Consider the following 16293-nt stretch of genomic DNA (forward strand, 5'->3'; position numbering starts at 1 on the left):
TGAGCCCATGCGACTGTCTGCTCCCTGGGTAGCCATGAGAGCGGGGCTTGGCCACGCTGTGCCCAGTGGCTCTGTTGTTTCTGATGCTGCTGTGAACTTCTCCAGTGCCAAGCTCTGTTTCTTCTGCAGGTGGCTCAGTGCCCCAGCACTCAGAAGGGCAGTGGGTAACCGGCCTGCTTTGCCGCATTCAAAGGGGGAGCAGCCCTAGGGAGTGCCATGGTAGAATAGCACAAGGCAAAATCCACCTGAATTTTTAACAGGCAAATCCCGTGCCCAGGTGTAGCAAAGCAGGGAGTTGGCAGTAGAATATCAATGGGCTTAGGGGTGCCAGTTTGACTCTGGTCCAGCTGGGATCACGCTGTGCTGACTCCACACCAAAACTTCCTTATGCAATTCCTTGGCCTTGGGCCAGGCCTGCCCAGTGGGTGGGAAGGGCTTGGGTGTTAGGCCCAGGTTCTGCTGCTTCCGCCCGATACTAACTGCCCAAGGAGGTGGGCTGCAGATGGGGGGACCCTGGGTCTTCTAGCTGGAATGCTTCATTTCCTCCATTTTCAGAAGCTGTCAGGGAGGGAGACAACTCTACTGACTGAATAAAGGCATTTATTATCCGATTCCCTAGCTTTGGCTGGGACTCCATGTACTATGGAATGCAGTCGCTGTTGTGTACCCAGAGCTAGGGCCATGTGGGTGCAGGGAGGAAGGTTGAGAGGGAAATATATGTATAAAGAATTTGGGGCACACGCACGTTTCTGAGCGAAATGCTGGACAAGTGACCAGCTTGTTAAGTGGTGTGTCCCCTGGCTTGGGTGTGGTAGGTCGGTACTAGCAATGCCTGTGGGGACAGATCCCTGGACAAGTGTTTTCCCTTCTCTGCTTCCGTTTCCCCATCTGTAAAATGGAGATGCAATGTTCTCTGCCCTGCCTTAACTTCCTGGCATGAAGGCCCTGTGGAAAGCATGACTGGTCCCAGTGTGAGATTGGAAAACATGCAGTGCTACAAATCAACACCCTACGAGCCACATGGCAAGGGCTGTGCCCAGAGACCTAAAACCTGCTTTTAAAAGTTCTCAGCCCCTTCTTGGAGCCAGAGGGGGGGTCTGCTTGGTGATAGCATGAGCCTTGGCATGAAGAGTGACATACCAGCACGGTCTGGGAGACGCGATCCAAATCTGCCTTCACACATCGCTCCTGTGGGGGTTCAGGCTGGAGGATCCAGCAGGGGTGAGTGAGCAGGACAGCGGCCCAGCCAGTGTGACTCAGACCAGAGCTTGCCTTTGTGCCTGCCGGGTCGGAAAGGGCATTGACAGGCATGTGCAGTGGTGGCGGTAGACAGACGCAGACTAAGCAATTGCTGGGGGCCCCAATTTGGTAGTACTCCTGAAATACCATTCATCTTATTTAATTTGGGCTTTTTAACATGTATTTAGTAGATGTTGATGTGGGGTTTTTTTGTTTGTGGAAATAATAGAATGGGAATTTAGAGTGGGTGGGTGAGGTGTAAGGGGGGGACCCTAAAAACATTGCTGCTTAGGCCCCCAGTGGGCTAGCACAGCCTCTGGGTGTGCACTTGTGAGTATGCGTGTGGCAATAAGGACAATGAAACTGCCTCTCTCTTGGAAGTGAATTTAGTTCTGGTGCAAAGTGCCCAGGTTGACAGTTCTGCTTGTGCCCAGTATAGGTATAACCTGGGCATCAACATGCTGCTGATAAGCGGGGGCATTGGCATAGGAGAGTGAAGCTCTCTGTTAGGAATTGGACTGAATCTCTAGCCACCAAAGGGGGCTGTAAAGCGAGGGACTGGCTGGTGGAGTAGCAGGGACAGCCTCTCTCCAGGCAGGGAGGGGTGTGGATGGAGTGCCTGTGTGACATTCAGGCATGTAGCATTGGGCTGGGGGCTGTACGTCATTCAGTGTTCATCACCTTTGTCTCTGAGTATCTCTGATGAAATGTAGAGTCACAATAGGCAAGTCCAGAGTCTGGCTGTGAGTTCTAGGAAGCTCTTCATGGAGCAGGCTGTTTTGGATGGGAGCTGGGGAGAAGGATGTGAACATCTGTCTGATGATGCCAGAAAAGCTTGATCATAAGGAAGAGAAAGGTTTTGCTGTGTTTCCGAGCAGGCGGTCAGATTCTGGATTCATCTAGTCCCTCTGGAACCTGGTTCCATGGCTGGACCCGCTCAACTGAGTACTGGCAGCTCTCCAACACGAGTTTCTACAAGCCATTACCCTCTGATCCCACTGAGAGTTACCAAAAGCAACTACAGCATTTGCTCAAGAAACTTCCTGAAAAAGCACAAGATCAAATCCGCACAGACACACCCCTGGAACCCCGACCTGGGATATTCTATCTACTACCCAAGATCCATAAACCTGGAAATCCTGGGCGCCCCATCATCTCAGGCATTGGCACCCTGACAGCAGGATTGTCTGGCTATGTAGACTCCCTCCTCAGGCCCTACGCTACCAGCACTCCCAGCTACCTTCGAGACACCACTGACTTCCTGAGGAAACTACAATCCATCGGTGATCTTCCTGATAACACCATCCTGGCCACTATGGATGTAGAAGCCCTCTACACCAACATTCCACACAAAGATGGACTACAAGCCGTCAAGAACACTATCCCCGATAATGTCACGGCTAACCTGGTGGCTGAACTTTGTGACTTTGTCCTTACCCATAACTACTTCACATTTGGGGACAATGTATACCTTCAGATCAGCGGCACTGCTATGGGTACCCGCATGGCCCCACAGTATGCCAACATTTTTATGGCTGATTTAGAACAACGCTTCCTCAGCTCTCGTCCCCTAAAGCCCCTACTCTACTTGCGCTATATTGATGACATCTTCATCATCTGGACCCATGGAAAAGAAGCCCTTGAGGAATTCCACCATGATTTCAACAATTTCCATCCCACCACCAACCTCAGCCTGGTCCAGTCCACACAAGAGATCCACTTCCTGGACACTACAGTGCTAATAAACAATGGTCACATAAACACCACCCTATACCGGAAACCTACTGACCGCTATTCCTACCTGCATGCCTCCAGCTTTCACCCTGACCACACCACACGATCCATCGTCTACAGCCAAGCTCTGCGATACAACCGCATTTGCTCCAACCCCTCAGACAGAGACAAACACCTACAAGATCTCTGTCAAGCTTTCTTACAACTACAATACCCACCTGCAGAAGTAAAGAAACAGATTGATAGAGCCAGAAGAGTTCCCAGAAGTTACCTACTACAGGACAGGCCTAACAAAGAAAATAACAGAACGCCACTAGCCGTCACCTTCAGCCCCCAACTAAAACCCCTCCAACGCATTATTAAGGATCTACAACCTATCCTAAAGGATGACCCAACACTCTCACAAATCTTGGGAGACAGGCCAGTCCTTGCCTACAGACAGCCCCGCAACCTGAAGCAAATACTCACCAACAACCACATACCACACAACAGAACCACTAACCCAGGAACTTACCCTTGCAACAAAGCCCGTTGCCAACTGTGCCCACATATCTATTCAGGGGACACCATCACAGGGCCTAATAACATCAGCCACACTATCAGAGGCTCGTTCACCTGCACATCCACCAATGTGATATATGCCATCATGTGCCAGCAATGCCCCTCTGCCATGTACATTGGTCAAACTGGACAGTCTCTACGTAAAAGAATAAATGGACACAAATCAGATGTCAAGAATTATAACATTCATAAACCAGTCGGAGAACACTTCAATCTCTCTGGTCACGCGATCACAGACATGAAGGTCGCTATCTTAAAACAAAAAAACTTCAAATCCAGACTCCAGCGAGAAACTGCTGAATTGGAATTCATTTGCAAATTGGATACTATTAATTTAGGCTTAAATAGAGACTTGGAGTGGCTAAGTCATTATGCAAGGTAGCCTGTTTCCTCTTGTTTTTTCCTACCCCCCCCCCCCAGATGTTCTGGTTTAACTTGGATTTTAACTTGAAGAGTGGTCAGTTTGGATGAGCTATTACCAGCAGGAGAGTGAGTTTGTGTGTGTATGGGGGTGGGGGGGATGTGAGAACCTGGATTTATGCAGGAAATAGCCCAGCTTAATTGTCATGCACATTGTGTAAAGAGTTATCACTTTGGATGGGCTATCACCAGCAGGAGAGTGAATTTGTGTGGGGGGGTGGAGGGTGAGAAAACCTGGATTTGTGCTGGAAATCACTTTAGATAAGCTATTACCAGCAGGACAGTGGGGTGGGAATAGGTATTGTTTCATATTCTCTGTGTATATATAAAGCCTGCTGCAGTTTCCACGATATGCATCTGAAGAAGTGAGCTGTAGCTCACGAAAGCTTATGCTCTAATAAATTGGTTAGTCTCTAAGGTGCCACAAGTCCTCCTTTTCTTTTTGCGAATACAGACTAACACGGCTGTTACTCTGAAACCAGTGTTTACTATGCAGACAAGAAAAGTTACAAGCCCTCAGACAGAGACAAACACCTACAAGATCTCTATCAAGCGTTCTTACACCTACAATACTCACCTGCTGAAGTGAAGAAACAGATTGACAGAGCCAGAAGAGTTCCCAGAAGTTACCTACCACAGGACAGGCCCAACAAAGAAAATAACAGAACGCCACTAGCCATCACCTTCAGCCCCCAACTAAAACCCCTCCAACACATCATCAAGGATCTACAACCTATCCTGAAGGACGACCCATCACTCTCACAGATCTTGGGAGACAGGCCAGTCCTTGCCTACAGACAGCCCCCCAACCTGAGGCAAATACTCACCAGCAACCACACAGCACACAACAGAACCACTAACCCAGGAACCTACCCTTGCAATAAAGCCAGTTGCCAACTGTGTCCACATATCTATTCAGGGGACACCATCATAGGGCCTAATCACATCAGCCACACTATCAGAGGCTCGTTCACCTGCACATCCACCAATGTGATCTATGCCATCATGTGCCAGCAATGCCCCTCTGCCATGTACATTGGTCAAACTGGACAGTCTCTACATAAAAGAATAAATGGACACAAATCAGATGTCAAGAATTATAACATTCAAAAACCAGTCGGAGAACACTTCAATCTCTCTGGTTCCTCAATTACAGACCTAAAAGTCACAATTCTTCAACAAAAAAACTTCAAAAACAGACTCCGATGAGAGACTGCTGAATTGGAATTAATTTGCAAACTGGACACCATTAACTTAGGCTTGAATAGAGACTGGGAGTGGATGGGTCATTACACAAAGTAAAACTATTTCCCCATGTTTATTTCCCCCCCGACATACACTGTTCCTCAGAGGTTCTTGTTAACTGCTGGAAATGGCCCACCTTGATTATCACTATAAAAGGTCGTCATCCCCCCCGTCCCCCCCCCCCGCTCTCTTGCTGGTAATAGCTCACCTTTCCTGATCACTTTCGTTACAGTGTGTATGGTAACACCCAATGTTTCATGTTCTCCGTGTATATAAATCTCCCCACTGTATTTTCCACTGCATGCATCCGATGAAGTGAGCTGTAGTTCATGAAAGCTTATGCTCTAATAAATTGGTTAGTCTCTAAGGTGCCACAAGTCCTCCTTTTCTTTTTGCGAATACAGACTAACACGGCTGTTACTCTGAAACTCTTTGTTCTGTACATTGTTATTTGCATCTTCCCAGTGGAGGGCAGCGGTCTCTAGTGTAGCTGGAACTGGAGCCACTCTCTTCCTTAGTTTTCCCCTCTACGACAGTTGCCTACTCTGCAAGGCCTCTTGTGATTTTTCCGTCAGGGTTTGAGGGGAGCCGGAGCCAAGACCTTGGTTCTGTGTCATCTCCGTGTTGAGAGATGATGATTCTCTACAGCAGGCTCCTAGCCAGCTTCGGAGAGTCACAAGCAGCTTCAAGCCCTACTCTTCAGTTTTCATCACGGTTTCGCTCTCTACACAAGTGCCTCCCCTTTCAGCCTTTCCCTTGATGATATTCCTCATGGTTTTATAACCTCTCTTATACCAATGGCCTCCATCCCTCCCCGCCCCTGGGGCCTCTTTCTAGATGTGAAAGTGAAGGCAGCTCCTTGCCAGCAGGGTGGGCGGATGTGTGGGTGGCTGTGAACCGTCCTTTGCTCTGTTTGGAATGATTCATGGCCCAATTCCAAACTCAAGAGAAGTTGGTCTCTGGGAGGCGGGGGAAGAATCACTGAACTGGCAGGAATGTGAAAACTCCCCGAGGCTCTTTCAGAGCCCAAGGCCCCTCTGTCACTTGCTAGGGCTAGTGCTTAGCTACACGTCTGCTCCTCTCATCCAGCCTTTGGCACGACTCTAGCCTGTCTTTTGTATTGGGAACGTGGTTCTGAAGAGCATGAATAAACGTATGAACCTGAATTAGTGGGCTTGAGCCTTTACAATATACCTGCCTAGCTTATTGTTCCTTATTTCTATTATTGTAGTATCTGGGAGCGCCCCCGCCCCCCCCCCCCCCCCATGGAGCAGGACCCTGCTGTACAAACACAGAACCAAAGGGGGGGCCCTTTCCCCCAAAAGCGGATGCTCTCAGCATAAGACGAGCCATCAGGTGAGGATAGAGAGGGGTGTACAAGGAAGCACGGAGCCGTTGCTGGTCAGCATGACAGGCAGTGCTCTCAACGCACCAGCACAAGACTGATTTATTTTTTTGTCCTCATGCCTACAAACAAAAGCCAGCTCTTAAGGAGGGCTGTGAGGGAGGCCAAGGACCTAGTCTGAGGTTGTTCTGCGAGAACCCGTCCTGCGTAGGAGGGATGGTATGGAAGAAAGCATAAAGGAATTTATTTGCTGCTTGTTCCAGCCTGTCAGTGAACTGTCCCTCTGGCCAGGATGGGCACGTGGGTTGGTGGGGTCTAAGTCCGAGTTACTTTGGTCTCCATCGCTTAAATTATGCACCCCTTCAGTGCAGGAAGGGATGAATAACCCTGTATTCAGCTGCTACACTGTGGAGGCCGGGGAGAAAAGGAAGAACATTGCTGTCTTAGCCAAACTGCAATACTCGTAGTTCTAACATCCTGCCTCTGCTGAGGCTCGGCCTCTGCAGGCCTTGCTGATGAACCATGAGCAGTTGCTGTCGGACAGTCCAGCTGCAGGTGGAGCTGCTGACAGCCAAGATCTGAGGAACGAGTGGCTGCTAATAGATGATGTCCTTCGTCCGAAGCTCGGTGGGAGTTCTGAGAGCTGAGACATTTACACTTCTCTTGCTCGGACTGAACTTTCCTGCTACTGTGTATAATAGTTGGGTTCACATCTAAGCAGAGCTTCATTGTGGGCAAATTAATAAAATCCATCACCTCTTAAGGTCAAGTAGCAGGGGGGAGCCACCCATCTAGAGTGCTTGAAACCCTGACCCTAGAAATGATAGCTGCACCTTAACAGCTGATCTCTGGTTGCACTAACTCACTGAGTCAGAACAAAGTGTCTTCTCTCGTGCGGTCTGTGGGCCCAAGTGGTTGTTTGCACTGCTATAGTCTCTCTATTGTCAATATGGTAATGGACGGGGGCAGGCCGGGCATAAACTCCTTTCTACTTTCTCCGAGAAACTGCAGAACTGGGATTAATTTGCAAACTGGACACCATCAAATTAGGCCTGAATAAAGACTGGGAGTGGATGGGTCACTACAAAAAGTAATTTTCCCCCTGGTGCTACTCACACCTTCTTGTCAACGGTTGGAAATGAGCCACCTGGATTGCATTGGCCTCGTTAGCACTACAAAAGTAATTCACCCCTTCTTGTCTATGGTGGAGGCTAGGCCACTTCCACCTTAACTGAATTGGCTCCTTAGCACTGACCGCCCCCACCTGGTAAGGCAACGCCCATCTTTTCAGGTGCTATAATATGTCCGCTGCTCACGGTATTTTTCACTCCCTGCATCCCATGCAGCGGGCTGTAGCCCCCGGAGGCTTATGCCCCAATAAATGCCTTGGTCTCTGAGGTGCCACGAGGTCTCATGGCGGCTGCCTCGGTGTTCCAGCCTGTAAAATGGGGACGCTGGAGGGCCCCTGCGCATGGGTTTGCTGACCGGGGAGGCTGGTAAAGTGCTGGGGGGGGGCCCTTTCCTAAGGGCCTGGGCATGGGTCAGCGGGTGTCATGGTCACTGGAACCTCTGCAGCGGGCAGCCCGGGCCCCGTAGGGCGCCGCGCTCACCGGAGGGGGAGGGGCCCCGCAAGGGCCCCGCCCACGCCAGGGACCCCGCTCCAGCCAGGGGCCCCGCCCCCTCCAGCTGGGGCCGGGGGCGGGGCCGGCTGCGGCCGCCAATGAGCGTCGGCCCCGCGCCCCTTGTGGGCGGGGCGCGCCCGTTGCTCCCGCCCCGCCCGGCCCGGGCCGCTGGGGCGGGCGCCGCCAATGGGAAGGCCGGACGTGGGAGCGGCCAATGGGAGCGGGCGGCTCATGGGCCCAATGGGAGGCGGCCTCACGGCGGTGCTGAGCTGAGCTGAAGGCGCTGGCGCGGCGGCCGGGCTCGGGCCGCCTGGGGCGGGGAGCGCGACCCGCAGCGGGGGTAGGTGGGGGCGGGGCAGGAGCGGGCGGGGGGGCTGTCTGTAGGGAAGTTGGGGGGGCCGTGGGATGTGGGGGGGGCTGGCTGGCCCTGGGAAGAGGGGTGGGGTGGGGGCAGGGGGTATGGGCAGGAGGGGGCTGGTCCTGGGAAGAGGGGTGGGGTGGGGGGCAGGAGGGGGCTGGTCCTGGGAAGAGGGGAGGGGTGGGGTGGGGGGCAGGAGGGGGCTGGCCCTGGGAAGAGGGGTGGGGTGGGGGGCAGGAGGGGGCTGGGCGGGGGCAGGAGGGGGCTGGGCCTGGGAAGAGGGGCTGTCTGTAGGGAAGTTGGGGGGGGCATGGGAGGTGGGTAGGGAGTGGGGGGGGCTGGCTGGCCCTGGGAAGAGGGGAGGGGTGGGGTGGGGGCAGGGGGTATGGGCAGGAGGGGGCTGGCCCTGGGAAGAGGGGTGGGGTAGGGGGCTGGGCGGGGGCAGGAGGGGGCTGGGCCTGGGAAGAGGGGCTGTCTGTAGGGAAGTTGGGGGGGGCATGGGAGGTGGGTAGGGAGTGGGGGGGGCTGGCTGGCCCTGGGAAGAGGGGAGGGGTGGGGTGGGGGCAGGGGGTATGGGCAGGAGGGGGCTGGCCCTGGGAAGAGGGGCTGTCTGTAGGGAAGGGGGAGGGTATGGGGATGGCAGGGATCTGTGGGAGGACTGGGGTGGCGGGAAGCGGGGGGGGGGATGCCAGGAGGTGGATGAGGGGTCAGAGAGGAAGGGCTGATCGGGAGGGGTACGGGGGGGGCCAGGAGGTGGATGAGGGGTGTCAGGGAGTGGGGGAAAGCGGGCGTAGGTGGCTCTGCTGCTGGAAAGAGTGGGGGAGTCATGGAGATGGGAACGCCTCGTCTATCTCCTTCCTCTGTCAAGTCTAACCCCTCTGGCCCTGGCGAGGCTGTCCGCTGCTCTGGGACGGGAGAGGGGCCAGGAGGCTGCGGCGCAGAAGCTGGGAGAAGGGGTGTCCGGCATGAGGAGGAGTCAGGCTGGCTGCAGCAGAAATGGGGTGTTGTGGGGGCAGTGGGGTGTCAGTTGCGGGAAGATGCCAGCTCCCCTCCTGTGCTAGTGGGGAGGGGCACAAGAAGTGTGAACCTCCGACAGCTGACTTGCTTGTTGAATGCAAAACAGCTGCCCTCCCAGGGGCCAGGGCGCTGCCAGCATGCCCTCTGACGCCACCTTTCCCATGGACTTCTTTGAGTTGGGGTGCTCTCTGTCTGACCGTGGGCCCCCCGCTCCACCCTTCCTGGAGGTGCAGGATTTTCTTGATATCCCGGCTGGTGTGCGTCTTCCCTTTAATTTTTCCCGGGTGAAGCTCTTGGCTTGTGGGAGCATGTGGCTCATCTTGGATCTGTTTTTATTCTTTCCTTAGCCGAGCAGAGAACATGAGCAGCAGTTTCAAACGGTTCCTTGCCCTGAAGCCCTTGTGGGCTTAACCTTTGGGGGGGCTCCTCTAATTTCCAAGGCAAGGGAGAGTACAGAAGGCTGATCCTCTAGGCCTTGTAGTAGGTCCTTGCCTCAGGGAGTAGATAGTCTCCAGGGTAGACTCAGGTGAGACTAGCTGGTCCCAATGGCCCCTTCTGGGGTGAGAATCTATTGAGCTGACTTGACAGGCAAGAGCAAAGTAGACCAGATTCACCGGTTCAAAGCCTGGAAGGGACCATTCCCGCTCTCTGGTCTAACCTCCTGCAGAACATGGGCCATGTTACTTCCCCAGATTAATTCCTCGGTTGAACTAGAGCAAAATCCAATGTTGATTTTAAAATTGCCCATGATGGAGAACCCATCCCAGGCCTTAGTAAGTTGTTCCCATGGCTAATGACCTCCGTGGTTAAAACTTTGCCCCTTGTTTCCAGTCTAAATCTATGTAGTTTCAACTTCCAGCCATGGGCTCTTGTAACCTACGCCAGGAAGAGACAAAGGGACTTTGTGGTTATTCGGTGTAGGCAATTGTATGTCCAGGAGGTTCCAAGTGTATTAATATAAAGATTAAAGTGTAAGCGCTGGGGGCCGGAACCTCAGCGGGTGTCAGTGGGCCTAGCTTCACTGAAGACAGTGGAGCGGCTGTGTCTGTTTACACCAGGTGAGGCTTTGGCCCTCCTTTGGCAGGGTGGTGCTGCAGAGGTGATCTCTTAGGGGTGGTTAGGTCGAAGCCAGAGTGAAGGTTTGGTGAATAGAGGCTCGCCTGCCTGCCCCAACTGCATTTGTTTGACTTCAACTGGTTTTAACCAATTGATTAAATCGGTGCAAAAGGCTGAATGGACACTGATCTGTTGGTTTAAGCTGGGCTCATTTTGATTTATCTTAAGTCCATCAGGAATCTGTTTAACTCAAGCCCAGATGAGCCACTCTTAAACCAAAATAAGAATGTCCACACTGGTAGGCACTGGCTTAACTAAATTGGTTTCAAAAACAGTTTAAGGTAAACCAGCGCAATTTGTGTGTGTAGACAAAGTCTAGGTTCCTGAAGGGGTGCTGCTATGAAGAAGGGAAGTGCCTCCGCTTTGGCTTTGGTGATCTGCTCTTTAGTTGGTGTCCAGTTCTTCTCCCCTGAGCCTTGAGTTTATGGTTGCTTAGGATCTGTCTGCACTGGAGACATGCCCAGTTGCAGCCATTGGTGTAGATTTACCACTGCAGATCTCTAGCGTAGATGGACAAAGCCGCCGTAGGCCATGATTTGCAGACGTGCAGCTGTACTCCAGTTGCAAGCAGGGGGGGACTCACCACATTGCAAAGTGTGGTGAACAGCAGTTTTGCCTGTCTGCTCTAGGGGCTTTCTCTGGTGACAGGTCCCCAGGCCTTCATGTGGGTGAAAATAAACCACAGACATTGACGATGTGTGTTTCTGACATCTTGCCAGCTTCGCTCTTGCCCTAAGGTCCGGAGGCCTGAATCAACAGGATTCCTGCTCTCCAGGAACAGCAAATATTTTGGAGCACTTGTCCCTGTTACAAGGGACAGGAGAGAGGCCACCGGTGAAAATGGGGGAAGCCAAAGGAAAACATTTAGGGCAGTGGCTGTCAATAGCTTCCATTCTGAGACCCCTCCACACTTCTATTTAGCAATATGGGAGGGGCAGTGTGGTCACAACCCTGGGACACCCCCAGGGTCCTTAAATCAAGAACCCGCAACTTTGCAGACCAGTTTGGGTTTCCCCAGTTCCTGTGCCTCCATACTGTTATGGAACTTAATGAATACGAAATAAACCCCAGACTCCTGTAATTGTCAACGTTTTTCCTGTGTTTTGCTTTGTCAAACTGTTGACGTTGCAACTTGAAAGCTGGAAAAACCCTTTGAGCTCTTCCCCAGAATAATGGACTGCTGAAAACCACCATCTCCGTTGCTGCCAGCGGGTAGCCTGCCTGCAGGGCTGATAAAGGTTCTGATTTTCCAAAGGTGCAGTGCACATGCCCTGTTGGCTTCTGTGGGAGCATGGGGTGCTGGTGCCGAGTGTCTGCAGCTCCTTAGAGTTGGAGGCATTGAGCCCTCCCACCAACTGAATGCAGGGGCAAAGCCAACACGGGGGAAGCAAATCTTCACGTTGCCTGGTTTATAGAAATGAGGAAGCAAGGCTTTTTGAGAGGAGGAAGAGCTGTCTGTTTTGGATTCCATTCTGGTCATTGGCAGGGGTGGGGAACTGTGCCAAGGTTTAGCGTGAGGATGTGTCTGAGGGATCCTGTTAAGCACTGAGGTTTGAGAGGCTTTGTCCTCTGAGCAGCAGGACAGAACCCAAAGGAACCCGTCTTTCCTCCACTAGGTCCCCTGTCTGGAACCGGGTATGGATGAGGAATCCCTAGAAAACTGCTTCTCACTGTCGTTTTATCCTCTCTTCTCCCCCTTTCCTCTTCCCCAGCAAGAGTAAATCAAACCCGGCAGCCCACGCTCCAGAAAGTGACACTGGTCTATGCTGTGCAGCGTTCCTCTGCTGAGTCAATAGGAGGAACATGACCTGGCAATAATTTAACCTTCCTGCTCCCTGGAGTAACCAGCCATGCAGTAGCATGCAGGGAATGAGGGGGATGGACATATCTGATGAGCTCCCCCAGGAGTGAGTGGTGGCTTGAGATAAGCCTACTCACTCGAGCACAACACCCACCCTCCCCCCACAATCTAGCTCCTGTGGCAAGCCACTGAAATGCACAGAGCACTCACAGGCAGCAGACACCTAGTAAGGTCTCTGGTGTATTTGCTTAAAAACCTAAACAGCTGCATTTTCTTCAGCTGTTTTGCTGACAGCCGCCTCCTTCCCCAAACAGAAAAGGATCAGCCAGGCTTTATCCTGGGAACCAGTACTGCGTGGGGCTGTTTGGCCTTCTGGAGTGGCTTAATCCACTCTGGAATGGGGGGGTGTGTTTTACTGTGTGGCTCTGTCTGCTCCCATCTCCAGCACTGGGCGTGTGCGTGCGGATGTCTAGTTTCTGCACATCCAGGCCCTATTGTGGCTCCATGGCAGCATGGCATATGCAGTCTCTGTTGTCACTGGGACTAGCCCGTTTTTCTGAGCTCCCCAGGCGTGTCTGAGGTCAAAGCGAGCCCGGTGCTTATATCCTGTTCTGTGGTCGCACGTGCTTAATGCTCATTGTGGTATCGCCTGCCAGAGATGCAAAACTACAGACCCAAGAGGTTCGCCTTTCTCCCCCTCCTGAGTTACTCTGGAGACGAGCCCCATAAATCTTGCGGCAAGCTGCTGTTGCACTGGGCGTCTGTGTGATCCGTTGTGTCTCCGGGGAGCAGGATTTTTATCTCTGCAGTTCTTCAGTCTGCTTACGGGCTGCATGGTAGGCAGGACCTCCTTTGTCCCCTCCGGCCCTGTGGCGTTGGCTCTGGTGGGGAATGAATACCGGGGAATGGTAGGATACTGCCTTTCCTATGTGGGAGTTCCCCACTGAACGATGTGTCTAGAGCTGGCAGAGGAAGACAATAGCTGTATGCTAAGATCTGTCTTTAGTCAGCAAAAGGCACCTGGCTGCATGTTTGGCCGGGTATCGAGGCCAAGGCCTGCCTTGTTACAAAGGCACAGCTCCCACTGGCTTCTCTAGGGGGAAGCACCCATGTAACTGTGGGCAGAACTGGGCCCTGGCTTAGAGTGTTGCTTGTGATTAGAACAGGAGAGAAGGGAGTTGGGACTCCTGGGTTCTCCCCAACTCTGGGAGGGGACTGGGATCTAGTGGGTTAGAATGCGGGGGAGGGCTGGGAGCCAGGATTCCTGGGTTCTGTTCCCATTTCTGTCACTGACTTGCTGCACCCCCTTATCTAAGTCCTTCCCTCTCTTGGCTCAGTCGAGAAATGTCTTTGGTCTGTATCTTACGCTGGGTCACGTGTGTGTTCTGCTGGGCAAAGTGCTGTTAGACTTGGATCCAGCTGTGTTTTGTCTGCTGGGGTTGTGGGGGGCCCTACCTGCAAGGCTGATGGATCCTTTGTTGTGTGAGCAGAGCGGTGGAGCCTGGCCCACTGTCTCATCACCCATGAGAGAGAGCCCCACCAGAGAGTGAGGGGCAGGTGGGGAGCAGGGGGAGGACATCTTTGCTTTCAGGGTTCCGGGCGCTGACCCCTTGCTTCCCCCAGTCGTTTAGGTGGGGTGCGGCAAGCTCAGCTATTGCAGAGTAATTGGGTGGTGGAGTGAGGGCCAGAGTATGTCCCTGTTGTTGTAAGGCTTAAGGGAGGGTGACTGTGCTTTGTGGGGCTGGTGTTCCTCCACCCTGGGGGAGGGGGTGTCGTAGGGACCCCATCACTCAGAGGCAAATGTTGGGAGCTGGCCCAGGGCATTTGTGGTTCTGCATTGAAGCTTCACTCCTCACTGGACGGCTAGTTCTTCTTTCTTCTCCCTGCTGGACTTGCTGCCTTTCTGGGGCCCCTCCCCTACTGAATGCAGCCATGGCAGGCTTCTTCCAGCTGGCTGGTCCCTGACTGGACCCAGAAGGAATCTGGGACACAAGCACCCGCAGCACACGTCTCACCAGTGAGCCGGAGCAGCAGCGTTCCTTTGATGCCGTCACGCCCAGAGACACTTGCAACACTGCCCTGAGTCCTACCAGAGATCGCCCCACCCTTTTCTTACAAACGCTTCCCTCTCTCCTCTCAGGCATCGGCGAGATGTCTCTGTGCCAGTGTGCGGTGAAGCACAGTGAGTCAGACGTGGAGGGCTGCTGCTTCTCGGTGGGCGGGGGCCTGAAGGTGTACCTGCACTGGAATGGCGAGGAGGAGGAGCGGTGCCAGACCTACACGCAGGGGGTGCTGAGCGCAGAGGAGATCTGCATCAACATTGCCCAGAAAATCGGTGAGCGCTGGCAGCCTGGAGTGTCCCTGGGCTACCGCCTCTCCAGACAAGCCTACGTGAGCCTGCCCCTGCCCCAAAGACAGGGCTCTGAGCAATCGCTTGGGCTTAACGCTGCTGGGCCTGCCAGGGAGGGTCACTGCCCAGCGCTGCATTGGGGTGAGAGGTCGTGTGGGCTGATCCCTCGCTTCAGACTCAAAGACAAAGGATTCCTCTGCTGCCCTATGATGCTGGTAGCCCGCTGGGCCAGCGAGCAGCGCAGGTGTTACGGCAGAGCCAGTGTCGTTATAACGTTTTCTTCCTGCCCGCCCTGTCTGTTGCTGCCCCGTGGGGTACGATCCAAAGCTGGTCCTTTCCTTTAGCTTCAAGGGGCGGTTGGGGCCAGTGTCCTCCTAAGATGCCAAGAACTGTGAACTCGTGTGACCCCGGGTTGCTAGTGTGCAGCCACTCTGCAAGCCACCCTCTGCCCTGTCTATGAAGGCAGCCGCAGGGCCAGCCCGGCCCTGGCACCCTCTGCATGTGCCCACTGCGTATGCAAGGAACCTTGTTCTGTGTCACCCAGAGCTCTCGCTGGCCAGTGCTGTCTGCGATGATGTTGCTCTGTCCACTGGGGATTATGAATCACGTCATTAGGACGATACCAGCCATGGGCTGGTGCTGTGGAGCTGAAAGGGCTGTTACTCCATCCCCTGACCACCTCCCCGCTCTGAGCCAGCCAGTCCCTGACCAGAGGCAAAAGGCTCTAATTCCTACCTTCCCCTGTCACCACCGAGTCCCCCTGGCTATGTGTTGAGAGTTCACGTTGCCCATAGAAGCTCTGTGTCCATTAGAGCTGTAGCTCTTACTAATCAGGACCATGGGCTCTAGCCTCCTGTGTCTCTGGCATTCCTAGGCATTGGGATGAATCTCCCTCTTCCCCTGTGCTCTGGCTGTCGGGCTTTACTGGAAGGCTGAGGTACGGAGCATGACTAGCTCGAGTGTGGTGACATGGCCTCTGACTTGTTGGCATCCTCGCACGATAAATGGTCTGCCGCTCTCCGGGGACTTTCCCTGGTGAGCCACAGGAGCTGTAGATGTCATCGGGGCCTGGTTCTTAGGCCCCGTCAGAGCCGAGCTGCCAGGGCTGCCCTGACTGTCTGTGCAGGGGTATTTCCCTGTCCACTGGGAGGAGGAGGGAGCGGCTGAAGTGCCTGTTAACACCGGGTTTGCTGCAAACCCCCTTTCCTCCTGCATGAGGCCAGCTGACAAACCATCGTGGTGTTTTCTGCTTGGTGAAGTTTAAAAAAATCCCAACCCCACAAAACCCGTCACACTGCTGAGAGGCTTGTCAGGCCAACTGGCTGCCTGTAAGCAACCAGCCTGGGGTGTGACGATGTCTCTGGAGGATGCAGTGTGGCCTGATGCAGAGAGCACTGGACTGGGACTCAGGAGACCTGGATTCTAATCTTGGTTCCACCACTGACCTGCTGCTGGGTGACCTTGGGCAAGTCACTGTCCCTCCGT

General features: G+C 53.6%; 1 protein-coding gene across 3 annotated transcripts in view; it reads left to right on the forward strand.

Moving 5' to 3' along the window:
* The window catches only part of TYK2 (tyrosine kinase 2), a 65008-nt gene that overhangs the window by 24793 nt on the left and 23922 nt on the right, over window positions 1-16293 (forward strand). For 2 of the 3 annotated variants that reach the window (XM_073318214.2, XM_073318216.1), the window contains exons 1-2: window positions 8401-8506; window positions 14599-14793. In XM_073318214.2, coding sequence (XP_073174315.1) covers window positions 14610-14793 — 184 coding nt within the window. In that variant the 5' untranslated portion in view covers window positions 8401-8506; window positions 14599-14609. Of the gene's footprint in view, window positions 1-8400; window positions 8507-14598; window positions 14794-16293 lie in introns of those variants that run through there. The other variant, XM_073318215.2, reaches the window with a different exon arrangement.

The sequence above is a fragment of the Lepidochelys kempii genome, chromosome 20, assembly GCF_965140285.1.
Source record: "Lepidochelys kempii isolate rLepKem1 chromosome 20, rLepKem1.hap1, whole genome shotgun sequence".
Classification (NCBI taxonomy): domain Eukaryota; kingdom Metazoa; phylum Chordata; order Testudines; family Cheloniidae; genus Lepidochelys; species Lepidochelys kempii.